General features: G+C 44.5%; 1 protein-coding gene across 1 annotated transcript in view; it reads right to left on the minus strand.

The window, feature by feature from the left end:
* Positions 1-266: 266 nt before the first annotated feature.
* The window catches only part of LOC133528649 (putative helicase mov-10-B.1), a 28,024-nt gene continuing 3,167 nt past the window's right edge, over positions 267-25,123 (minus strand). Inside the window, exons 2-21 of the mRNA XM_061866103.1 lie at positions 24,548-24,682; positions 23,923-24,049; positions 20,816-20,978; positions 19,733-19,857; positions 19,078-19,184; positions 18,252-18,389; positions 17,477-17,573; positions 16,603-16,699; positions 15,360-15,465; positions 14,412-14,582; positions 13,990-14,137; positions 13,013-13,161; positions 12,171-12,305; positions 11,588-11,781; positions 6,906-7,054; positions 6,186-6,304; positions 5,819-5,930; positions 4,683-4,859; positions 4,117-4,290; positions 267-3,429 (exon numbers count right to left, since the gene is read on the minus strand). Coding sequence (XP_061722087.1) covers positions 3,346-3,429; positions 4,117-4,290; positions 4,683-4,859; positions 5,819-5,930; positions 6,186-6,304; positions 6,906-7,054; positions 11,588-11,781; positions 12,171-12,305; positions 13,013-13,161; positions 13,990-14,137; positions 14,412-14,582; positions 15,360-15,465; positions 16,603-16,699; positions 17,477-17,573; positions 18,252-18,389; positions 19,078-19,184; positions 19,733-19,857; positions 20,816-20,978; positions 23,923-24,049; positions 24,548-24,678 — 2,703 coding nt within the window. The 5' untranslated portion in view covers positions 24,679-24,682 and the 3' untranslated portion in view covers positions 267-3,345. The remainder of the gene's footprint in view (positions 3,430-4,116; positions 4,291-4,682; positions 4,860-5,818; positions 5,931-6,185; positions 6,305-6,905; positions 7,055-11,587; positions 11,782-12,170; positions 12,306-13,012; positions 13,162-13,989; positions 14,138-14,411; positions 14,583-15,359; positions 15,466-16,602; positions 16,700-17,476; positions 17,574-18,251; positions 18,390-19,077; positions 19,185-19,732; positions 19,858-20,815; positions 20,979-23,922; positions 24,050-24,547; positions 24,683-25,123) is intronic.

The raw sequence follows: 25,123 nt of genomic DNA on the forward strand, positions 1-25,123 counted from the left end.
GTAAGGACGTGAGACTTTGGATCCGGAGGTCTCGGGTTCAAACCCCGGCTCGTAGTGAGGTTTTCGGAACTTATGTACGAAATAACAGTTTGATATTTACCAGTCGCTTTTCGGAAAAGAAAAACATCGTGAAGAAACTGGACTAACCCCAATTAGGTCTCTTTTCCCCTCTGGGTAGGACTAGGAAGTGATGGAAGTACCGCTTCGAAATATCGATTAAGGGCACAAGGTGGTAATTCGTCTTTCTTGATAAACAACGACACAAATATTTTTGATTTTCTTTTATTAAAAAGTAAAATTTCAAACTTACAGCTCTTTTTCTGACGTCCATCTTTCTTCGCCAAATAACTCTAGAACAGGTTTCTTTAGTATATGAAATGGCCTTCATGCCTAGTAGGTACGAATGATTCAACATCAAAAATTTAAAAATATCAAAAAATATCCATCTTAATACTAAACGACCTAACAACATTTTCAAGGTCATCACAGACATCATAATAGTTCAGTTTTAGTGGATCTAAGTTATAAAAATCTCCAATTTTCCTCCAACGAGTACAGAGGGCCTACCGCGAAACACGTTCGACGTGTTGCCTCTCTGTCACACTTACGTACGAAATTACAAGTGCGACAAAGAGGCAACACGTAGAACGTGGTTCGCGGTGGACCGTCTGATTATTAACTTAGTAAGCCTAGTTCCTACAGCTGTCAGGTGCAAAATTATAAGAAAAGTTCTCAGGAGAAGTACAATACATAAGTAAAACTAATTGACAGTACAAATTTGGAATGGATTATTTAGATATTAATTTTAATTGGATAGTACTGGCAGAGCGTGAAACTGTTTTGTCGAGTAAGGTAAAGTTACTTTAGCATGCTCTTCCTTAGAAAGGTAGTTAGGTAGGTAAAAAGGTAGGTATGTAGGTACTCTCAAAAAATGGAAATCTGGTCCTATAGACGCTCTCGACACTGTCGGATAATACCTATAGGAGGAAATAAAATTTGTGAGGATACATGTTTAAAAAGGACTCTAAATATGTTATAATAACAGTGATTATAATAAGGTTTATAAAATCTCAATAAGTAACATAGAAAATGTCGTCATTAAACTCAAGTTAATAGAGACAGACCAAGACAAGTCTGCATCGATTTTGAGTGTTATTTTAAACGTCAAACTTCTATGAAGTCATGACATATAAATAACACTTGCACTGGATCAAAAACGGTGCAGACTTATCTTAGTCTAACAACTCTAGATATGTGAGTGTGAAACAGGAACAGAAATAACAATGTATAGTTGTTGTTGATAGCTAAATTATAGTAATGATTATAAAGGTAACATTTGCGCATCAATTTTGTACACACTTATAACAAACTATTATATGTATACTTAAATCTACTTTTCGTACAAAAATACAGGCTCTAAGTCTGTAATCGCCCCAATCGCACGTATAACCTTGGCGATAAAAGTCGTGTCATTCAAGAAAACGCGTGACTTGACTCGTATAGTCATGTTATTAAAAGTTAGATTGGATAAATCTGCGCGTCATCGTGGATGACACTAACTATACTATGGCAATCAATAGGACAGTTCTTTGGCAAATGGCATAATGACAGGAACTGTTGACAACTGCTTTTTAGATTAATGACATGAAAAACAGAAATAATTATGTTTTGACAGATATGCCTAACTTTGACGGGTTAAAGATCAAGTATTGAAAGATTAATTATATTTGTCGAGGATGTTTAATCAGTAATTAATGTAATTAGTTAATAAATATATATGGACGAGACTTTGTATCAATCAATAAGATATAGTTTTGAACAAAACTATAAATATTATTAACTACAAAGCTTTGTAAAATTATTTAAGTGATTTGCGGGCCTAAAATGGTCTCGCTTTCACTGTCTGTCATCGTCGTTGTCAATTTGTAATAAATATGTAAGTGTGAGAGTGACGCGTAACACTTTAAAAGATAAAAGTGCAACCATCATACCCCATACTTAATACTTATAAACATTGCCCATTTTTTGTTAAAACAAATGGATCATAGCAATGAAAGTCTACAATACTTAAAGTTTTAGTTTTAAATTAAAATCCAATGCCATCCTGCCCTTGCCATTCAACACCCTAAATTAAACAAAAATAAACTTAACAATCTATTTAAAACTCTAACACTAGTACTTATGTATAATGATGACTCCGGAATAATCTCACTACAGTTCCCATAACAAACAAACAATTATATAAATTTTAACGAGGCTATTAGTTGCTATTAGTATCAAAATATACTTAACAATGGAATTTAAGATTATAAAAAATCAAATAAAGATGGAATGTACTGGTTAATATATTAACACCGACAGGCATAACCATATTTGTAAAATGAAATACATAGATATGTTGTAATCACACCCGTTTGCCGCATCAAATGTCGGTTGCCTGGCAACCTCATATTTTGTGATTGCAGCTTTTGAACCTCGTGCATTCCCTTCATTTCAAAGAAATTTCAACCTTTCTTAAAACATACAAACAAAGTAGTGTTTCTTTGCTCATAAAATTTGCGAACGACTTGTATGATGGGCATAAAAAAAGCAGTAAAATTGTTTTTTCTACTCGTCGACAGTAATGGTTGAATTAAGATTTCGTGATATAAATAGTGATATAATCAAGATTTTCAATCTCGTACCTTACTTAGGCAACTCAGCAAGCTTCGTTGCTTAAACACGGTACTCGACTGAAAAGCTCTCTATTATATCACGATTGCATAAAATACTATTTTGTACTTTTTGCCTGTGTGTAATAAACAGTGTAACAATCAGTAACCTTTTCAGCACTCATGAAACCAAAATTATTTTAATTTATCCCACTGAATAAGGCTTACAATAGGGATGTTTCCTATATTTAAAATAACTTATTTCACACCATGCACGATTAAGAGCACCGGATAATTAATAGAAAAACAGCTCGCACGTATATTTTACGCAATTTCTATTTATCAAATCAGATAAAACTAGTATTTGGCAAAATTTCCTTTTTTCTTACAAGCTTCTATCACCGACTACTAAAAACCTCAAACAGAATTAGGTTCTGTTTCATCAAAGAATTTTTATGGCGACCTCCTGTCTCCATCAGATCAGCTCGATGTTACAGCACCTTGAATGCACAGCATTGCATTGTCACGCGACTTACATATGCAAATTATCAAATTTAAATAAAAGCTTGTAAATTCCATATTGGCAAATGGTTTTGACAGTTCTAGAAAAGATGATTTGACTAGTATTTTCACCTGTGTATCCCCCCCCCCTCCCCCTCACTTAACTATTCCGGAGCCTTCCTACACCATAATCTTACTTCTTCTTTTCCTTCTCATCTTTAGGCTTTGGTTTTAGCAGCTCTGAGATGCGACACCTGTTGAATCTGGTGATCGCGACCTAAAATCAATAAAAAACCAATTGTCTAAAAGTGTTAATAGGAATCAAATAGAAAAAAAGTTTATGAATTTTAAAAAGCAACTATGAATTGAGTTTATTATTTTAGTACTCAGGGTTTTTTTATTACCGGCAATATTTTGCGAGATGAATATATAGGTCTTACTGAGCAACTTCTACTTATATGGGACCAACCCCGAAAACACGCGAGAAAATTATCGGGTGTTTCCATGGGCGTAGGCAGGTACAGGCAGGGTGGGGCAGCTGCCCCCTACTGGAGCTCAAACTTTACATACAATGTACGCCCCTCTGCGGCTCTGTGGTCAAGTAGCGGTGCCATTTATCGCCTCGGGTCAGGTCGGGTTACTCGGGTTAAAGTTGAGTTAGTTGTTACCTCATTGAGGATCTTAGAGGTCCTCTCGAGCTGCTCGCACTCGTGGCCGAAGTAGTAGTTGAGCTCCTAGCAGTGGTTCATGTAGCGGCGCCATTTATCGCCTCGGGTCAGGTCGGGTTACTCGGGTTGAAGTTGAGTTAGTTGTTACCTCATTGAGGATCTTAGAGGTCCTCTCGAGCTGCTCGCACTCGTGGCCGAAGTAGTAGTTGAGCTCCTAGCAGTGGTTCATGTAGCGGCGCCATTTATCGCCTCGGGTCAGGTCGGGTTACTCGGGTTAAAGTTGAGTTAGTTGTTACCTCATTGAGGATCTTAGAGGTCCTCTCGAGCTGCTCGCACTCGTGGCCGAAGTAGCAGTTGAGTTCCTTGCAGTGGTTCATGTAGCGGCGCCACTTCTTGTCTCGAGTGAGGCAGGTCGGGTTGCCGATGATCACCAGCTTGGCTTTGGCTCGGGTTAAGGTCACGTTGAATCTCTGTAATGCATAATTGATTTAGATCTTTATCATCATCACAGGGGATTAGATCTATAGTCAGGTAAATACCTACGCGGTAGGCATAAAATACTAAGCATAGCGTCATTGCGCGTACCAAATCAGAAAGGAATGTGCGCGATTTTAATTAAATGAATTAATACTTCACGTATAACTATTTGTCAATCAAAAATCGAGCACATATCAGCTTTGGAAAGCGCAACCACGGTAAAGTAGAGCAAAATATTGAAGACTCCAATACCACCTACTATTAACGGTTTTAATTTGATTTGTGGACCACGTGACCGTTGTCAAAACAGTGCGCTTAGCAGTTCGAACGATCTAATTTACCACTAGGAGCACAAAAACGAAAAAAAAACGTAATATTAATGTACCTTGTCGTCAACAAGGAAGCCGAGCCCGTATTTAGCGTCGTAGTCGAGGAGCCTGCAGTTGGCGCGCACGGTGGACACGAGAATTACTCGTTTCTCCTTCCCTTGGAATGCTTCGACGGTGCCGACTTCGATCTCATCGTAGCCCGAGCTCATGAGCCATGTTTTCATCTTGTACACCTGGCAACAGACAACGTGACAACTGAACAATAATTAATGTAGCTTGATACATTGCGTTATCGCGGGCTAGAAGCACATTTTCATGCGACCAGCTGATCTGAGCCATCTTAACTATCATCTGACAAAGTGTCAAACGGGAGAGTTGACTAAATTTTTTTTACGTGTTTCGGTGGTTGCCATTCCACAACCCACCAACGGAGCGGCAGCTAACGTCCACGAGAGGGTTCATTATAAATAGCCGTTAACCACTATACGAGTAATCGTCCGGGAGGCCATTGGTCATGGAAATCTGTTCCTGGCTCGCGATGTATTAGCGTTGAAAACGAAAACCTAAATAAGCCGTTGTCTAAAAATGACTATTAAAACAATGAAGTCGAAATTTTAATGTCCAAACGGCATTGAATATGGGACAAAGGTAAACAGAGCCAAGTTCGCTAAGATTATATTAAAGCTTCATATAAAATGAGAAGGTTGCGTGTTCAGATCACGTCGGGGTCACCAATGTGGTAAACTTGTAATAGACTCTTGATAGTCAATAAATTGTTTGAGCTCTAAAGCCTTGTTCGGACTATCATAATTTAATCAAGTACGTTTAATACTCGTCTTAAACGTCTGAACACCAAAAATTTTGTCGAGTAGATTAGTCAGTGATTTAGTGGAGTGGATCCATTTTATTCTATTTTTTCTGGCGACTGAGTCGCCCCCCACCACTCTTACTAATCTACTCGACTAAGTTTTTGGTGTTCAAACACGTTTAGTAACTAAAGCTAGTATTTTAGTTACTACAACTGACTAAATTAACGTAGTCCGAACCAGCCTTTCATTTTAAAACACTGCCTTCTCACTTGTCACTGGCTCGTCTGTAGTGCGAACGATTATTGGTCAATTTTAGTTAACTAAAAAACTCGCCACTTGACTAATTACTAACGCAGTTCGAACTAGGCTAAGCCTAAACTAACCTGTCTGATGTATGGAGCGATGACGCCAATGTCCACCGGCCTGACGTTGTGGTGTTCTATCAAAGCCTTCGTGTACCTCTTCAGCATGTCCAACTCCTTCTCGTTGAAGAAGCTGTCAACCAAATATTACAATTTGTTCAATTCTGGACAACAATAAGCAAAACGTTGCGAGGATATTGCCGCGCGAAGTAGCTCGGTCCGTATAGACGTACCGTACCTTAGGCTGAGCTTGAGTTTGCCTCAAGCATGGCACATCTACACGTACTGAGCTGCTTCTGGCGGCAAATTCCTCGAAAGGCAGTTCTGTGTGGACCCACGTATTTCTTCCACATTGTTGTTATAGTTATGTCGATTATTATTATTATACCTGGGAGCCTTGCCCATCCTCTGCTCGCGGGAGTTGACGGCGTGGAACACCACCGCCCGCTCGCCGCCCGGCAGCCCGAGGATGCTGCGGCGGCTCAGCGGGTCTTCTGGGGCAAGGGGCTGGTAGGAACAAAAAGTTAATCATTTAATCGGCGTTAAAGTAGTCGGAAGTTACTGCAAGCGAATATGGCGATATAAGGATTCGTGCTCCATTCCTCTCCGAGAACCTTCTTCCTTATGCTTGCGTGTAGAGGTCCATCATGCATGGATATGAGTCATCATTGGCCTTTGCGTCTATTGCAGACGATTTATGGTGTAACGCCGGAGAGACACCGTTTTTGGTGGCAGCATAGACCGATGCGTGACTGACATGGTCTACCACAGGCCGCATAAGGGAAATTTGTGGAAAACGGCACTGAGACGCATTGTAGTCGTTTTTGCCTCTTCTCAGCGAGTGCAGCGAACCAGATCTCACCACAAAACTTGCGGCCTTCCCACAACGCGTTTGTGCCACTCCGTCCGCTGTTCTGTAAGTCTCTCCCAGTCTTGGACGGATATGAGTAGGCGGTGGCAAAAAGCTAGAATATTTTTTTGCTTATGCGGTACTTTTTCAATTAAATAGCCAACGTTGCTCAGTTATTAGGTACATTTCGCCATTCTAACCAGAGCTTCATCAAGCGAGGTGGTCCAGCTGTGGAAGATCACGCAAAATTATACTTACCACCAGGTTGTCATCGTAGAACATGGCGTTGGGCAGAGACAGGATGTCGGGGTCGTTCCGGAAGTTCTTCACCAACATGGTGATGTAGTTGGGGTCCGATTCGTACAGGTTCGAGTAGTCGGTTTTCAGACGTTCCATCAGCGATTTACCTAAAACATTAGTTCAGTTGTAGGGCCTATTTCAACTAACCTAAACATTTAAATGCAACTTTATCGTCGGCTAATAATAACAATATTCTGCGAGTTCCTTCAGATACTACTGCGGTTGGCTGTTATTTTCAAAATTTTGCCGACTCCTAGTAGGTTACGCAACCCGTGTATTATATATCAGCAGTCACTTGCCTCCACAGCAAGCTGGAGCCATGGTGCATTATATACCTGGAGTGCATTTAATGGCCGTTTTACAACATAAGTAGAAGTCGTCCCTTCCTCAAAAAACCTTTTTGGAAAAAAACTAGTGCTTTCTCAACCGATTTTATAAGGAAAACTCGACGTAACTTGAAATAAAAGCAAAAGAAAACACTTCATTGAACTTGGAATTTGTTCTCAACATACCTAGCCCGCGGTCCTTAGCGTCCCGGCTGATACACACGGGGCCGAGCTGCATGGGGTCCCCGGCCAGCACCAGCAGCCCGGCCGGCGCCAGCAGCCCCGTCACGGGCACTAAGGTTGCCGGCTCGGAGGCCTGGGCCGCCTCGTCGATGAACAGAGACATAGTGTCGCTCACCTAGCCCGCGGTCCTTAGCGTCCCGGCTGATACACACGGGGCCGAGCTGCATGGGGTCCCCGGCCAGCACCAGCAGCCCGGCCGGCGCCAGCAGCCCCGTCACGGGCACTAAGGTTGCCGGCTCGGAGGCCTGGGCCGCCTCGTCGATGAACAGAGACATAGTGTCGCTCACCTAGCCCGCGGTCCTTAGCGTCCCGGCTGATACACACGGGGCCGAGCTGCATGGGGTCCCCGGCCAGCACCAGCAGCCCGGCCGGCGCCAGCAGCCCCGTCACGGGCACTAAGGTTGCCGGCTCGGAGGCCTGGGCCGCCTCGTCGATGAACAGAGACATAGTGTCGCTCACCTAGCCCGCGGTCCTTAGCGTCCCGGCTGATACACACGGGGCCGAGCTGCATGGGGTCCCCGGCCAGCACCAGCAGCCCGGCCGGCGCCAGCAGCCCCGTCACGGGCACTAAGGTTGCCGGCTCGGAGGCCTGGGCCGCCTCGTCGATGAACAGAGACATAGTGTCGCTCACCTAGCCCGCGGTCCTTAGCGTCCCGGCTAATACACACGGGGCCGAGCTGCATGGGGTCCCCGGCCAGCACCAGCAGCCCGGCCGGCGCCAGCAGCCCCGTCACGGGCACTAAGGTTGCCGGCTCGGAGGCCTGGGCCGCCTCGTCGATGAACAGAGACATAGTGTCGCTCACCTAGCCCGCGGTCCTTAGCGTCCCGGCTGATACACACGGGGCCGAGCTGCATGGGGTCCCCGGCCAGCACCAGCAGCCCGGCCGGCGCCAGCAGCCCCGTCACGGGCACTAAGGTTGCCGGCTCGGAGGCCTGGGCCGCCTCGTCGATGAACAGAGACATAGTGTCGCTCACCTAGCCCGCGGTCCTTAGCGTCCCGGCTGATACACACGGGGCCGAGCTGCATGGGGTCCCCGGCCAGCACCAGCAGCCCGGCCGGCGCCAGCAGCCCCGTCACGGGCACTAAGGTTGCCGGCTCGGAGGCCTGGGCCGCCTCGTCGATGAACAGAGACATAGTGTCGCTCACCTAGCCCGCGGTCCTTAGCGTCCCGGCTGATACACACGGGGCCGAGCTGCATGGGGTCCCCGGCCAGCACCAGCAGCCCGGCCGGCGCCAGCAGCCCCGTCACGGGCACTAAGGTTGCCGGCTCGGAGGCCTGGGCCGCCTCGTCGATGAACAGAGACATAGTGTCGCTCACCTAGCCCGCGGTCCTTAGCGTCCCGGCTGATACACACGGGGCCGAGCTGCATGGGGTCCCCGGCCAGCACCAGCAGCCCGGCCGGCGCCAGCAGCCCCGTCACGGGCACTAAGGTTGCCGGCTCGGAGGCCTGGGCCGCCTCGTCGATGAACAGAGACATAGTGTCGCTCACCTAGCCCGCGGTCCTTAGCGTCCCGGCTGATACACACGGGGCCGAGCTGCATGGGGTCCCCGGCCAGCACCAGCAGCCCGGCCGGCGCCAGCAGCCCCGTCACGGGCACTAAGGTTGCCGGCTCGGAGGCCTGGGCCGCCTCGTCGATGAACAGAGACATAGTGTCGCTCACCTAGCCCGCGGTCCTTAGCGTCCCGGCTGATACACACGGGGCCGAGCTGCATGGGGTCCCCGGCCAGCACCAGCAGCCCGGCCGGCGCCAGCAGCCCCGTCACGGGCACTAAGGTTGCCGGCTCGGAGGCCTGGGCCGCCTCGTCGATGAACAGAGACATAGTGTCGCTCACCTAGCCCGCGGTCCTTAGCGTCCCGGCTGATACACACGGGGCCGAGCTGCATGGGGTCCCCGGCCAGCACCAGCAGCCCGGCCGGCGCCAGCAGCCCCGTCACGGGCACTAAGGTTGCCGGCTCGGAGGCCTGGGCCGCCTCGTCGATGAACAGAGACATAGTGTCGCTCACCTAGCCCGCGGTCCTTAGCGTCCCGGCTGATACACACGGGGCCGAGCTGCATGGGGTCCCCGGCCAGCACCAGCAGCCCGGCCGGCGCCAGCAGCCCCGTCACGGGCACTAAGGTTGCCGGCTCGGAGGCCTGGGCCGCCTCGTCGATGAACAGAGACATAGTGTCGCTCACCTAGCCCGCGGTCCTTAGCGTCCCGGCTGATACACACGGGGCCGAGCTGCATGGGGTCCCCGGCCAGCACCAGCAGCCCGGCCGGCGCCAGCAGCCCCGTCACGGGCACTAAGGTTGCCGGCTCGGAGGCCTGGGCCGCCTCGTCGATGAACAGAGACATAGTGTCGCTCACCTAGCCCGCGGTCCTTAGCGTCCCGGCTGATACACACGGGGCCGAGCTGCATGGGGTCCCCGGCCAGCACCAGCAGCCCGGCCGGCGCCAGCAGCCCCGTCACGGGCACTAAGGTTGCCGGCTCGGAGGCCTGGGCCGCCTCGTCGATGAACAGAGACATAGTGTCGCTCACCTAGCCCGCGGTCCTTAGCGTCCCGGCTGATACACACGGGGCCGAGCTGCATGGGGTCCCCGGCCAGCACCAGCAGCCCGGCCGGCGCCAGCAGCCCCGTCACGGGCACTAAGGTTGCCGGCTCGGAGGCCTGGGCCGCCTCGTCGATGAACAGAGACATAGTGTCGCTCACCTAGCCCGCGGTCCTTAGCGTCCCGGCTGATACACACGGGGCCGAGCTGCATGGGGTCCCCGGCCAGCACCAGCAGCCCGGCCGGCGCCAGCAGCCCCGTCACGGGCACTAAGGTTGCCGGCTCGGAGGCCTGGGCCGCCTCGTCGATGAACAGAGACATAGTGTCGCTCACCTAGCCCGCGGTCCTTAGCGTCCCGGCTGATACACACGGGGCCGAGCTGCATGGGGTCCCCGGCCAGCACCAGCAGCCCGGCCGGCGCCAGCAGCCCCGTCACGGGCACTAAGGTTGCCGGCTCGGAGGCCTGGGCCGCCTCGTCGATGAACAGAGACATAGTGTCGCTCACCTAGCCCGCGGTCCTTAGCGTCCCGGCTGATACACACGGGGCCGAGCTGCATGGGGTCCCCGGCCAGCACCAGCAGCCCGGCCGGCGCCAGCAGCCCCGTCACGGGCACTAAGGTTGCCGGCTCGGAGGCCTGGGCCGCCTCGTCGATGAACAGAGACATAGTGTCGCTCACCTAGCCCGCGGTCCTTAGCGTCCCGGCTGATACACACGGGGCCGAGCTGCATGGGGTCCCCGGCCAGCACCAGCAGCCCGGCCGGCGCCAGCAGCCCCGTCACGGGCACTAAGGTTGCCGGCTCGGAGGCCTGGGCCGCCTCGTCGATGAACAGAGACATAGTGTCGCTCACCTAGCCCGCGGTCCTTAGCGTCCCGGCTGATACACACGGGGCCGAGCTGCATGGGGTCCCCGGCCAGCACCAGCAGCCCGGCCGGCGCCAGCAGCCCCGTCACGGGCACTAAGGTTGCCGGCTCGGAGGCCTGGGCCGCCTCGTCGATGAACAGAGACATAGTGTCGCTCACCTAGCCCGCGGTCCTTAGCGTCCCGGCTGATACACACGGGGCCGAGCTGCATGGGGTCCCCGGCCAGCACCAGCAGCCCGGCCGGCGCCAGCAGCCCCGTCACGGGCACTAAGGTTGCCGGCTCGGAGGCCTGGGCCGCCTCGTCGATGAACAGAGACATAGTGTCGCTCACCTAGCCCGCGGTCCTTAGCGTCCCGGCTGATACACACGGGGCCGAGCTGCATGGGGTCCCCGGCCAGCACCAGCAGCCCGGCCGGCGCCAGCAGCCCCGTCACGGGCACTAAGGTTGCCGGCTCGGAGGCCTGGGCCGCCTCGTCGATGAACAGAGACATAGTGTCGCTCACCTAGCCCGCGGTCCTTAGCGTCCCGGCTGATACACACGGGGCCGAGCTGCATGGGGTCCCCGGCCAGCACCAGCAGCCCGGCCGGCGCCAGCAGCCCCGTCACGGGCACTAAGGTTGCCGGCTCGGAGGCCTGGGCCGCCTCGTCGATGAACAGAGACATAGTGTCGCTCACCTAGCCCGCGGTCCTTAGCGTCCCGGCTGATACACACGGGGCCGAGCTGCATGGGGTCCCCGGCCAGCACCAGCAGCCCGGCCGGCGCCAGCAGCCCCGTCACGGGCACTAAGGTTGCCGGCTCGGAGGCCTGGGCCGCCTCGTCGATGAACAGGTGCGACATCTGGAGCTTGTGCTGAGCCTGCGCCCGGGGGCTGCGGGAGAAACAGTTAATTACCTTTACTATTTTAGCAATGCACTTAACGAAATCACATTGAACTAACGATGGTTATTAGGCGGGTCCGCATAGAAAAAGTCGTCTCATGAGGAAATTGCCGTGCGAATCGAGGCAGTGCGTGCGTATAACTCGGGCGAGGCATGTCTATACAAACCGAGCTATTGCTTATTTGATAATTAGCAGCTGCCAAATAGTATAGTATGCAGATGTCGTCCCACGAAAGTTCATATTCTCACCACGTCGTGTTGGTCACTTGTAACCTCCCCCACTCCCAACTTCGCACCTGGCCAATATCCCCGCGATACAGGTCTTTCTGTGTGAAGCCATTTATTTATGCATTAGCACAGCAGATCATGTGATACTAACGTTCCATATTTGGCGGCGTGCAGCAGCGTGGTGACAACGACGCGGTACGAAGACAGTGCATAATTGCTGACGGAGTACGAGTTCTCGTATTTAGTGCCGTTGGAGACAGGCGCCAATTCAGATGGCATCACGCTCCTGTGAAATAGAGTAATATTAAATAATGACAAGCACCAACGTTCGTGTCATAAGAAGTCGTATCGTATTCTAAATAGGATGTTAATGAAATAAATCAATAATAACACCTAATTGCGGTGGTGGCCGAGTGGATATGATGTTCGACTTTCAATCCGGAGGTCGCGGGTTCAAATCCTGGCTCGTACCAATGAGTTTTTCAGAACTTAAGTACGAAATGTCATTTGATATTTACCACCAGCTGTTCGGTGAAGGAAACATCGTGAGGAAACCTTGCATACATCTGCGAAGAAATTCAAAGGTGTATGTGAAGTCCCCAATCCGCATTGGGCTAGCGTGGGGACTATAGCCCGAGCCCTCTCGCGCATGAGAGGAGGCCTGTGCCCAGTAGTGGGACGTATATAGGCAGAATTATTATAACACCTAATTCAATTTAAGCAAAAGTGTTAATATATTGTTGTTGTTCATATATGTATTGTGATAATGTGCGCTTTCTAAGGCTGGGCTTGAAAATTTAACCAGTGTTAAACTTTATCTCGGGTACCTTGTATGCTCTAAAGTAGCGTTCGTAGTCAGTTTTGGTGAAATACTATCATTGCTGTCCCATTCTAAAGTCTGTTTGAATGACATTTAAGACTGTGCAACAATTAGTTGTTAAATGAGCATAAGTTAAAATGAAATGTATGATAAAGCATTGCAAATTATCTTACCAAACCCTAGACTGAGAGTTAGCGCGCAGAATGAAGTTGTTAATGTTAAGCTCCTTGTTATATTTGAGCAGCATGAGCGCGATGTGGTCGGCCGCCATGTTGGAATCTGTGCACACCATCACGCGGTTCTTCGAGCTGTATAGGACTATCTGGAAACAGATGGCTGTGACAATAATTCTTACCACACTAAGGGGGCTTAGTTTGTTAATATATGCTTGAATTAAATGTTTGACAGTTCTCTATGGTAATCGACGCCGCCTCAACGTAAAATTTTGATTACTTACATTGATTTTCCGAGATTCATCATTTTTGAGAGTTAGTCAAGGAGGTGGATGCATTAATGTATAATGTGAGGTCACACGTTATCTTATTTTACTTTATATTATCAAAACTTCTGGACATTACCTAAAGGGTTTAGAGGGTTTAGCAAAGAAAGCGAAGCACTGTGGATTAATAGGATTAATAAATAAAAAACGGCCAAGTGCGAGTCGGATTCGCGCACGAAGGGTTCCGTACTATTATTTATATAAACGGCAAAAAAAATGTTTGTTGTATGGGGGTTCCCCTTAAATATTTATTTTATTCCGTTTTTAGTATTTATTATTATAGCGGCAACAGAAATACATAATCTGTAGAAATTTCAACTAGATAACTATCACGGTTCATGAGATACAGCCTGGTGACAGACGGACAGCGAAGACTCAGTAATAGGGTCCCGTTTGACCCTTTGGGTACGGAACCCTAAAAACGATCAATTACTGGTCAGTAAGGTCACTTAGTAGTTTTTACAGGCGTTCAAAGGATGACGACGTCCCTACGCCACGTCTGTATCGTGTGTGGATTGGTGCGTTATCTTGAAGTCGGAATCGATAAAGGTTGATATTGGTGAGTAGCGCATCAGTTAACGCCTTTGGTAATAAAAAGGCATCAGTTGTTCGTTCGTTTGTATACTTTTAAATGAAGCTGTAAAATGATACCTGTATGATGGCCTCGACGATGGTCATGGTCTTGCCGGTGCCGGGCGGCCCGAACACCATGTAGGGCGCGCGGCGCGAGGTCCCCGACAGGATGTGCTGGACGGCCAGGCGTTGCTCTTCGTTGTTCTTGATCAGGGGGTTGTACCATCTGTGGGGTCGTTATTAGATTAAGACCATCTTTGTATAGATACATCGTTATATGGAAAATCGGATGCGGGTTGCATAACATATCAGATTTTATACTTGAAGAAATATCTGGTCTAGAGATCTCGACTCACGGTTGAAAATATCGATACGAACAAGGAGCCAAAAAATATGTATACAAAATTTCACGAGAATCGATTGAGAATGACGACCGGTAGAGAACATAGACCTTCGCTGACGCTCGGTCAATTATTGATTAATTATTAAATACAACGTACTTATAGATCGGTTTAAGCTTGACATCCTTTTTCCTCGGCTCGGGGAACAGCCTGCTGTCCTGCTTCCTCTCAAAAACGTTAGCCACTGCGACATGCGCCCGTTCGTGCGGAACGCGAGACATCATGAATCGGATGTCGAACAGAGTCTCTGGGGTGTAGTACGCGTTGAAGCTGAAAACGTCATATACAAAAGTGGCACAAAAAATGAATAACCTAGCAATTATAAATCTTACTTGAAAGAAAAATATTTATCTGACGTATTCGGAACCAAGTTTATTGTTTTTTTAGGGTTCCGTAGGGCCTTATAGTTTCGCCATGTCCGTCCGTCTTTCCGTTAGCGGCTTTGCTCCATGATCGTTAGTACTAGAAAGCTGCAATTTGGCATGGGTACATAAATCAGAATGGTAAAATAAAAAGTACAAAAATAATTGTTTGGGGAACCTTGCATACAAAATGTATTTTTTTATTTTGTTTCGCTTTTACCGAATGGCGTCTGGGGTATCCTTGGATAGGTGTTTCAAAACGAATATGGGTCTTCAACAACAATTGTTTTGACTAAGCGAATATTTTCGGACATAATCGCTCCGAAAGAAAAATAATATGTCCCCCACCCTAACTTTTGAACCATGGATCCAAAAAATATTTAAAATATCGTAACACAAAAGTTTAATAAATACTTTCAAAGAAAATTATAACGAACGTGATCGGTCTGGCCGTTTTTGAGTTATTGCAAAAAGTCTTCTCTTCTTAGTAAAACGACGTACAAAGCGCTGCGAAGGGAGTATTTTCCCTTGTGCTTGTAATGTACATGATACTTACAGCCCCCATTTAGCTTATTCTGGCAGAAAAATACGAAACCCTACTCTGAGCATGGCCCGACATGGCCGATTTTTTTATTGCATAGAAGTGAAGCTTTCAACACTATATTGTTTATACATACATGCTTACCTTTCGTCAATATTCCCGATGTGAATAGTGCTCTCTTCCATATCTTTTATTACGCTCTCGAATATAATATCGTTGTTACCATGTAGTTTTATGTATACTTTATCACCTAAAACAAAGAGTGTGAAGTACATAAAAAAAATGGTACAAGCCATTCTTTTAAAGTACGAGTACGATTTTTTTATATGGTAAAATGATGATGATGGACGTGGCATGATGTAATAAAGTATACCATAATTCCTGTAAAATAAGTATTTACCATTAGTTTGTTTAATAATGACAACATTTAACTATAACCAAGTTCCGTAGAGCTGCTTAAGTTCGATGTTCCCATGATTAGTGAAAAAGAAAATTGATTTTTTTTAACTATGATTATTAATCATGCAATGCATTTTCTTTCATTGAACATGACGAAAACACGACGAATAGGAAATTCCACTTTTAACGCGCAAACGGTGATGGCGATCATTGGTGCCGTTCCTAAGAGTTTAAGTACAGTACCAGTCTAAAATGTGTCCTCGATATGCGTAACAAAGGCGCGTTATCGGAGAGCGCACCTACACTGGTTTTTTGAGCGTTGGACTAGCCCGCGCTCAGGTGCCTATTAGACTTATACGACCCTTTTTTTGCAGGTAGTGGCACGCGCGGTTTTAGTTAACAATAGACAAAAGATTAGCCGCTTCGGGCCAGCTTCAAATCCAACGAGTATATAAATATAGTTCGTGTCATCCACGACGACGCGCAGATTTGTCAAATCTAACCTTTAATAACATGACAATACGAGTCAAGGCACGCGCCGTCGTGAATGACACGAACTGTACGCGAATGAGCGGGAAAGCGTATTAACCGTGAAAAAATGGATGAAAACAAGTTGCAGCGACCGGTGTAAAATTATGTATTACGCGGAAAAAACATACTGAATGTGATTGTATTAAGCGGCTTTTACTGTATTGGCAAATAATTGATTGTTATAGAGAGGAAGTCTAAGACGAAAACGTGCTCCTTAGTTTGACATCCAAAACAGATGGCGCTCTACTGCGCCATATGTTTTGTGGTCACTGAACTGTCAAACGTCAACTTTTGACAATCAATATTACCGCAAAATGCATGGGAGCCGTACAGCGCCATCTCGTTTACCTGTCAAATTTTCCTTAGATTTTACACATCTTATCCAATATTTATCAAAATTTTGGGATCAAAGTACGATTATTTAGATTTTTAACATTAAAGACTTGAGTGTACTTACCACGTAACAGGGAAGGACGGTTCTCAGCCAGACCGGGCACTTCAAGCAGATAAACTTCACCCTTCTTCTCTAGACTAACAGCAGTCATATTATATTTCTGTAACACATCCATACGAGACTTGAGTAAGGAATTAATAACTCAGTATTATAAATAAGTTAAAACTACAGCCAGAGGCGTCAGATGTACACAACTGCAAAAGTGCATATCCACTTTATGAATGGAATTCATTCTCAAAGTGGTTACGCACTTTTACTGTTCGCTGTACGTATTGACAGCCCCTACATTTAGTTTTTAACATAAAACGGTTTTTTTAAACATGATATCTCGCCGTCAATATAGTGCTCTTTGGGAACACGGGGAATTTATCTCAATTGCTTATATTTTATACGACTAGAACGGGAGAACCGAAAAGCTAACAAGCTTGTCGTCGCGCTCGAGTTAAAAAGTTTGGAGAAATAACCAGGACTATATATACATATTATATGTATGTATATGTATTTATATATCTTTTCTAATAGTATAATTAGGTATAAAAATATGGTATGATTTTCATTTAATTTTATTTAGGTACACCCGCCATTCTGACTCTCACTTTGTTTTGTGTTTATTCCGTGATGGACTTCTTTTATTGCATCTGGAACACCTACTGACATGACATAAATTTATTAATTCCGCTACCTAACGGTTGTCTGAAAGAGATCGCTTTTTAGCGATAAGACCGCCTGTTGTTTACCTCTATTTATTTATTTGTGCAATAATGTCCTATAATATTTATTTATTTATTCTTAATGTGTTGTATGATTTGTATTGTTTCTGTATTGAGGTGTGCAATAAAGAGTATTTGTATTGTATTGTATTGTAGTGTCTACTTACCCTTAAATTGATCCTGGCAATGATCTCCTCCCACCAGAGCAGATGGTGGAAGTAAAGCATATAGTTGCCTTTGGTTATTCCTTCATCAAAAATAGCCCTGAAATAATCACCATTTTATTAATTTTTAAAAGTACCCCACCTAGTTACAACTAAGAGTCCACAGCGTGTATTTTTTATACGAACGCATAACCAAAGGGACCAAAGGGCTGTTAGCTTTCATAGATTTTATAAAAAAACGGACTACTTTTATTTTTCCGTACAAAATAATTCAGCAAGCAATGTATTACTACATTGTTTTAACTCAAAAACATCACAGCTGTCACACGTGACTGTTTGTTTTTATTCCTATGTGCATTGCAGCAATACAATATGGTCACGTTCAATACGTTCCTACGACATGTTTTAACACTTCTTCACGGTTCACACTTTCCGTCGGAGACCCGTTTTGACGGGGTCCGATAAGAATTTTCTTAACAGAGTTTTACTGGTACAGTCAGCATCAAAAGTAGCGGATCAAATAACGCTTCATAAGTATCTACCATTCCCATCAACCATCAACGTTCATTCATAACCGCTTAATAAAAACCTATAAGTCTTTAATAGAGAACAACTGAGACTGTAAAAGATATATTTTGGAACATGAATTTTAGAAATTTATCTATATTTAGAAAAGTTATCTGAGGTGTCAGACACTCTTGGCGCGCTACTATTGATGCTGACTGTACTACGATAGAACTAAAAGAGTTACAGATAACTAGATAAAAGGGAATGATACCTGGTCGTTATCAACACGTTCCTCAATTGCCGTTTGAAGTCCAGGGGGCCCTCAATCTTCTCCAGGGCATCTTCATCCAAACCAGCAGGTAGCAAGATTTTAAGCAGTTTAGGTATTTTGTATAAGTTATTATACGGCCTGAAAAAAAAAAAAATATTGTTCCACGTACACAAATGAGGTAATGAGCAATAGGACGTTGTATGGATATTTCAATAGAAAGTCGCAAGCCTACATCAAAGATAGATTTTCATAAAAAAGGCACCATATCGACGACCGACCGTTACCCTTTCGTAGAAGTCGGATGGTAATATTATTATTGGTATCCCATACAAATTTTCACCCCCTTAAGGGATTTTACTGGAATAAAATTATCCTATATACTGCCCGGGACTCAATATCTATACCAATTTTCAACTAAAACTGTTCAGCGGTTTAAGCGTGAAGAGGTAACAGATAGACAGACAGAGACGAAGGCTCGGAAACTGGTTAAATTTCCAAATCGTTATCATGTACTTGGTGCAAAACCTTTTAATTTCGGTTTCCTTCGAAAAACCGGTTTTATTTTTTAAACCGGTTTCTTCCTATGTCGGTGTGTATGTTTACGTGGCACACCACCAGGCCGACCAGCCGTTGCGTCGCTCGTCGTACTAGCCGATTTTTTCGTCGCTCGTCGTACTAACCGGTTTTGCTGGTTAGGTTACAATAAAGTTCTTAAAACGTTCGCGTTCTTATAAAAGTTCGGAGAAAAACCGAAATAAACCGGTATTTACCGGTATTTTAAAAACCGGATTCAAGCCTTAACAGAGACATATAATAAATAATTTACACATGATCCGTGGACACGACGAAGCGCTCGGCGTGAGTCCAGTCTAGGTTGGAGTAAGGACTCTTGGCGTTAAACTTCTGCGGTCTCTCAGTTGCCACCAGAACCACCTAGAACAGGGTAAAGTAAGATTACTAAAGTTGACGAAATATAATTTGCACCGATTAATTATAAAACTTTATCTTTACGAATACCAAAGGACAAAAGAGCGTATGAAGAGAGTATGGATAAAATAAATATTACACATATCAACCTAGCCCCAAACTAAACAAAGCTTGTACTATGGGTACTATGCGACGATATACATACTTGTATGAATAAATACATACACTAACAAATAACACTCAACACTCATAAATGCCCTTATCGGGATTCGAACCCAGGACCATCGGCTTCATAGGCAGGGTCACATCCCACTAGGCCAGACCAGTCGGCCAAAATAGTTATGATACTATGTGGAATAATATAAATACGTTATTATGTCAATGAAACTTTTCGACACATCGTATTTACTTTGAAATGAACATCTCAGTTTTGCAATAGAATGCCATCTGGGTAATAATAGACCAAAACTAAATAGATATAGTACTTATTTTGACCTAATATTAAACCACACTGTTTTCTGGATCATTCTGACGTAAATAAAAAGAATACTTACCATTTCCCTGATAAAAATGAGACTCTTGCCATCACTATTTCTAACAAAGGTGAACATGATAGGCATCTCGTACTGCCCCACGTCCGCGCCAGCAAAAGTGATGGATATAGTATCAATTGTGGATTCTGAAATAAGAACATTAATTTTATAATTTTGTCATACTGATAGCAAATAATATGGAACCGTTCTGTTGAAAAATGTTACGAAATGCAACCTTAAGTTGTGGTACAGATCTAAGATAAATTACAATTACATCTTGTTTGTATTTAGAAGACTATTTTTAAGTATGATTTTCTATATCAAAATGAACATAACATTGATATGTATTAAAAGGAACCAAATGGTATAGTTCTGGTAACATAAACTTTTGTTTTTTTTTTCTTTTTGACGCCAATGACAGATAAATCCCCACCGTAGGTCCAACACCGAAGACGGATTAATCCGTCACAAACCACAGAGCAATATAGACCTACTTTCGCATGCATAAAGTTCAATTTCAGTTCAATAATTTTTTTAAAGGAGAGTTGTATGTGTACTGTACAGTTGGGACAAGTGCATCCGTTCAGGAACAAATTAGCGCCTTTATTTCTTTATTTACTTTGTACACGGACAATTTTGAAACGGAAAAAATATCACCGCTAAACGCTACCGAAGCTTACCTAACCGCGACTAATATTTCCACCATACCTTTTATCATTTTACACGCCTTACGTACCGGTATATAGATACCGGACAAAAGACAGGACAGGAAATGAGAAGATCTCCTCGTGGTCGGGATTCAGCTGGGGCACCCTCAACACCACGAGTACGCCGTTCCTAGTTGACGATTGATTTTAAGCAGCCTAATGCTATCATTAGTCAACTAGCTGAATCCCGACCACCAGGAGATCTTCTCATTTCCTGTCTTTGGTGGTCGTAAAGAAGAATTTTACTCACTAGGTTCCAAAAGGTGCGGATCCTGTCCAAATATAAAGTCATGGTCGCACATGACAAAATGCGGTTGAGGGTGCGCCAGCTTTATCCCGACCACCAGCAGGTCTTCGCTCTTCATTTCGTTGGTGTATAAAGAAGAATTTTACTCACTAGGTTCCAAAAGGTGCGGATCCTGTCCAAATATAAACTCGTGGTCGCACATGACAAAATGCGGTTGAGGGTGCGCCAGCTGAATTCCGACGACCAGCAGGTCTTCGCTCTTCATATCATTGGTGATCGTGAAGAAGAACTCCACCGTTTGGTTGGGTTTCGCCTGAACATTCCATAATAATGCGTTATATGTGTGTTGGTTGTCTGGAAAAATTCGCTTAGGGTAGGTTTTACCAAACCGTCGGTGTTTAAGCATTTTACGAGGGCTGATCCAAAAGTTGTTAGTTGCTCCGGCTCTACTCATGCGATAAAAAAATATTTTATACTATTGTGAGGGATATTTCAATGCTACTTATGGCCATCAATTTTTTAATTAATGCAAATAGTTTTTTTATTATATATTTTTAACTGAAAGCTGTTTTGTATGGAGTTACGACAGCACATATGGAGTCTAGATTACTGATTTTCATGACTGATGGTTAGGCTTCGACGCGTCGAAGTAAAAATAAAATAAAAACAAAAGTTTTCTAAAAATGAATTTACAACACTTTAATAAGCACTGAAAAATCCCTCACAATAGTATAAATAAAATTTTAATCGCATGAGTAGAGCCGGAGCCACTAACAACATTTGGATTAGCCCTCGTATTGTATGGAAAGTGTAATAGTAGTCACAGACTTGTTGATCTATTTAGGGTTCAAGCTAACCTGGTTGTAATACTAACGGTATGAAAGGTCCAATGTAAAGTAAACTCTAAATGGCTCGACACTTAAAGTCCCTGCCTGGGCTATAACCGCGAAAATCAAAGTTCGTCAATTGCGGGCATTTTTCTCCGTCACTCTAATTACGTCTTAGTCAGAGTAAAAGAGAAAGAACCCCGCAATTTGCGAATTTCGGTTTTCGCGGTAGGCCCCCTGTACACTGCTAAGAGACGTACATCAAACCGCAAAGTATGGTTGCGGCAACTGGCCCATATCAGTCATTAGACTCATTAGCAGAGACCGGAATTTTCGAGGCATTTTTGAAATGTCATACGGACTTCTCATTTATTGACTTTCGATCATTGACATACGTATATCTAAGGACGAGCCTTACTTTTTAGTCTAACGCAACTAGTTGCGACCTATCGCGCGCGTGATGCGAACTCATCAACCAATCGCGTTGTGGCGTTAGACTGCACGATTGGCTCGAATTCGTGTGCGTGACACCGCTGTACTAGCCCCATTCTCATGGCCCGTAAGGCCCACCCATAGATATATATTTCAATGCTTTCGATATACATATATCGATCTAATATAGAACACAACATATTAAAAAAGATTAAAAGAGGTAAACAACAGGCGGTCTTATCGGTAAAGAGCAATCTCTTTCAGATCACTTTTGAATAGTTGAAAATGTGAAATAGAAATATGTAATAAAAACAACGGTAATTTAACAGGTATTTCAAATTTAATTAGGTCAGTGTTTTTTCATTTCATGTTCAAAGTCTGTTTTAGTGCTAACAAGTGTTAAATGCGTTTCATTAATAAAGCTCTTACCGATAAGCCTTCAAAATGTCATTTAAACGCAGTGTAATGCCCGAGCAGAAATATAGGATCATTGTCAAGAGGTCGCTGTTACTATGATGTATAGGTTGACAATTCAGTTTAGTATGAAAAATTTAGTTCTAATAAAATTCCGCAATATGACGCGTGATCATATATCAGGCTCAGGCTTTAATTTACCCTCTTCTCGCGCAACAAGTTCCAAATTCAAATAAGTTATCCAATGGTCGTTACGCCTGTTATGCGTGGTAGGGCAGTAAGTTTAAAACACTCCATTCGGTCGTGTTTAAATTTATCGCTACTAGTTGCGAATTTCCTATTTTTCGCACTTGTATCGTAATGTACTATTAACGAAGAAAATAAAGTAAAAATTTGGATTTATATTTAGGAGTGCCTTTCCGTCAACGTGATATGCCGTCTTTGGAGGTCAAAGGGTTAATAAACTTTTATAAACTATTTTACATCCAAAGTATAGTTATATTTTCTTATGATTTGTGTCATTTGTCCCCTAGACCCTATATCCATATCCATATCCATGGAGTCAACAATGACAATCAAATACAATTCTAAATTTAAAACGTCAAGGTGGTTTTTCGGCGGGCAAAATGCGATCCCTGGAACTCGAGGGATTAAGCAACATTCAGATACCCTAATGCGTTAGAAGGAACAAGTAATATTGCTATCTCATTCCACCGCAAAGCTGCGTCCCTTAGACTGGCCTACGCTGGGCCATCGTGTAGAGTAGCCCTAAACAATTATTATTGTACAGTCAAAGAATTTAATTTCCGTAACATTTAGTACCTTATCACAGTGACAATTAATATGAAAGTCGCTAGAAACCCTATACTATTGTCACTGTGACAAGGTACGAAATGGTACTGAAATTAAATTCCTTGACCGTACACGTGTAACTACATTAACCGAGATTGCGGGCAGTTATACAGAGCAATAATGCCGTCAGCGTAATAGGAGCCGTGCCGCAAGCAAATTGGTTAACTGCGGTTCTTTTGTTTACAAATATCATATTTCTTGCCCTCTCGTTTGTTTTACTGTAATTCTTTTGTGAACTCACTTGGTGAAACAGGGAACAGTGAATATAGTATGTGTTGGTATGATCAGAGCTTTTCGACAGATAAGCCCGTCACAGACGGAGCGATAATATACTGTTACCAAATGATATCTTGTAACATCTTACGATATATTTTCCACACACGAACCTATAGTACCTATATATTTTGGCATCTTAAATTTCGTTTATAGTACGGTATATTACGATATACTTCATGCCTCACAATGCACCTACCTTGACAGACAGCGATATATATTTTAGTATCGTTGGCGTGTGTCGTGCTTAGCTATACTATATCTGTCTGTATCTTACGGTATATTAATATTTAAAGCTATTATCGCTCCGTCTGTGACGGGCTTTAAAAGGTATATTTAACTGTAGAATGGGTATTATATTAAAAAAAATACAAATAGTAATTAAAAAAGCCTGGATTGGATATAAAGGCAATACGGGTAAGTGTGCGAGTACAAAAATTTATTTCTATAAAAACTCACGAATATCCGGACTTTGTGGTGGTCAGTGGGCGGTTCCTTGGTGATCCTGGCGTCGGAGCCAGCAAGCGGGAGACTGTTTGCCGCCCCGAGGATGATCACGCCATCCCTGTTCCTGCTGAACTCCTTCCTGGAATGGACATTATCGGTCACTCAACTATTCTAAATTCTAGGATATACCAGAAAAGATACCTATAATTCTATCTATCTATAATTATCTGAAGTGAACTAACAGATTCTAAAAATATGTATACAAAAGAAAAAAGTACACTGCAAGCTACATAAGCGGCACTTTGTATGGAATGACGACAATACTAATAAGTTTTAAGTAACCATCGGTTAAACTTATATTTATGCAATAAGGTTTCGATTGTAAGGCGCTAACCAGAGACAGGCCAAGGTGTTATCGGCTACATCGCTGTTCAAAAGATGTTGATACGCCGTTTACGCAGCAAACTGACAAAAACATAAATATTAATTAATACATGTCATTCAGTGGTGGATTAAACGAACCGCAGAACTACGGGCACCGACGCGCTTAGAGGGGAACAATGCGAGAGATTAATAACTAATTTTCGATTTTTGATCAATACGCTACATCAAGTTCCGGTGTGGTATAGCTACATACTTCTTGTGCTTGTACTGGTGCAGTATCCGGTTGCAGATGTGCTTGGGCGTATCCTCGTGGTCGAGCTCCGAGTGCTCCTCGTAGACCTCGTCCACGACTCCGCAGAAGTCGCAGTACTGGGAGTCCTGCATGATCCTGTCAATCAACGTGAAACCAATCAACTTTGACCTAGAGCAGTGGTTCAACCCTTGGACCACTGTCCACTTGAACTTGCAAATGGACTGTGAACCACTGTTTGGAATGTCGGGTTTAATATGTTTTTTTATATCCATGCCATTGTTATGAACACCAAATTACCGCGCCAGCGTTTAGGGCCGATCAATGACCGTGAGTCAGTTGTCAACTCGTCTTGGGTACTAGAATGAAGTGTATGCTTGTGACAAAACTGGGAGTTTATTTCTATTAACCTACTACGGTGGTAGTTACTGTATGGTGTTTTAACTGAACAAGCGGCTAACAGGAATATAGTCAGCAAATATTTATTTTATTTATAAATTCGCAGACCACAGGTACTTCCACTCCCACCAGTGGTCCTGGAGTAAGACAGTCGTCACATGTCTGTTAAGAGCAAAATGG

The sequence above is a fragment of the Cydia pomonella genome, chromosome 19 (assembly GCF_033807575.1).
Source record: "Cydia pomonella isolate Wapato2018A chromosome 19, ilCydPomo1, whole genome shotgun sequence".
Classification (NCBI taxonomy): Eukaryota; Metazoa; Arthropoda; class Insecta; order Lepidoptera; family Tortricidae; genus Cydia; species Cydia pomonella.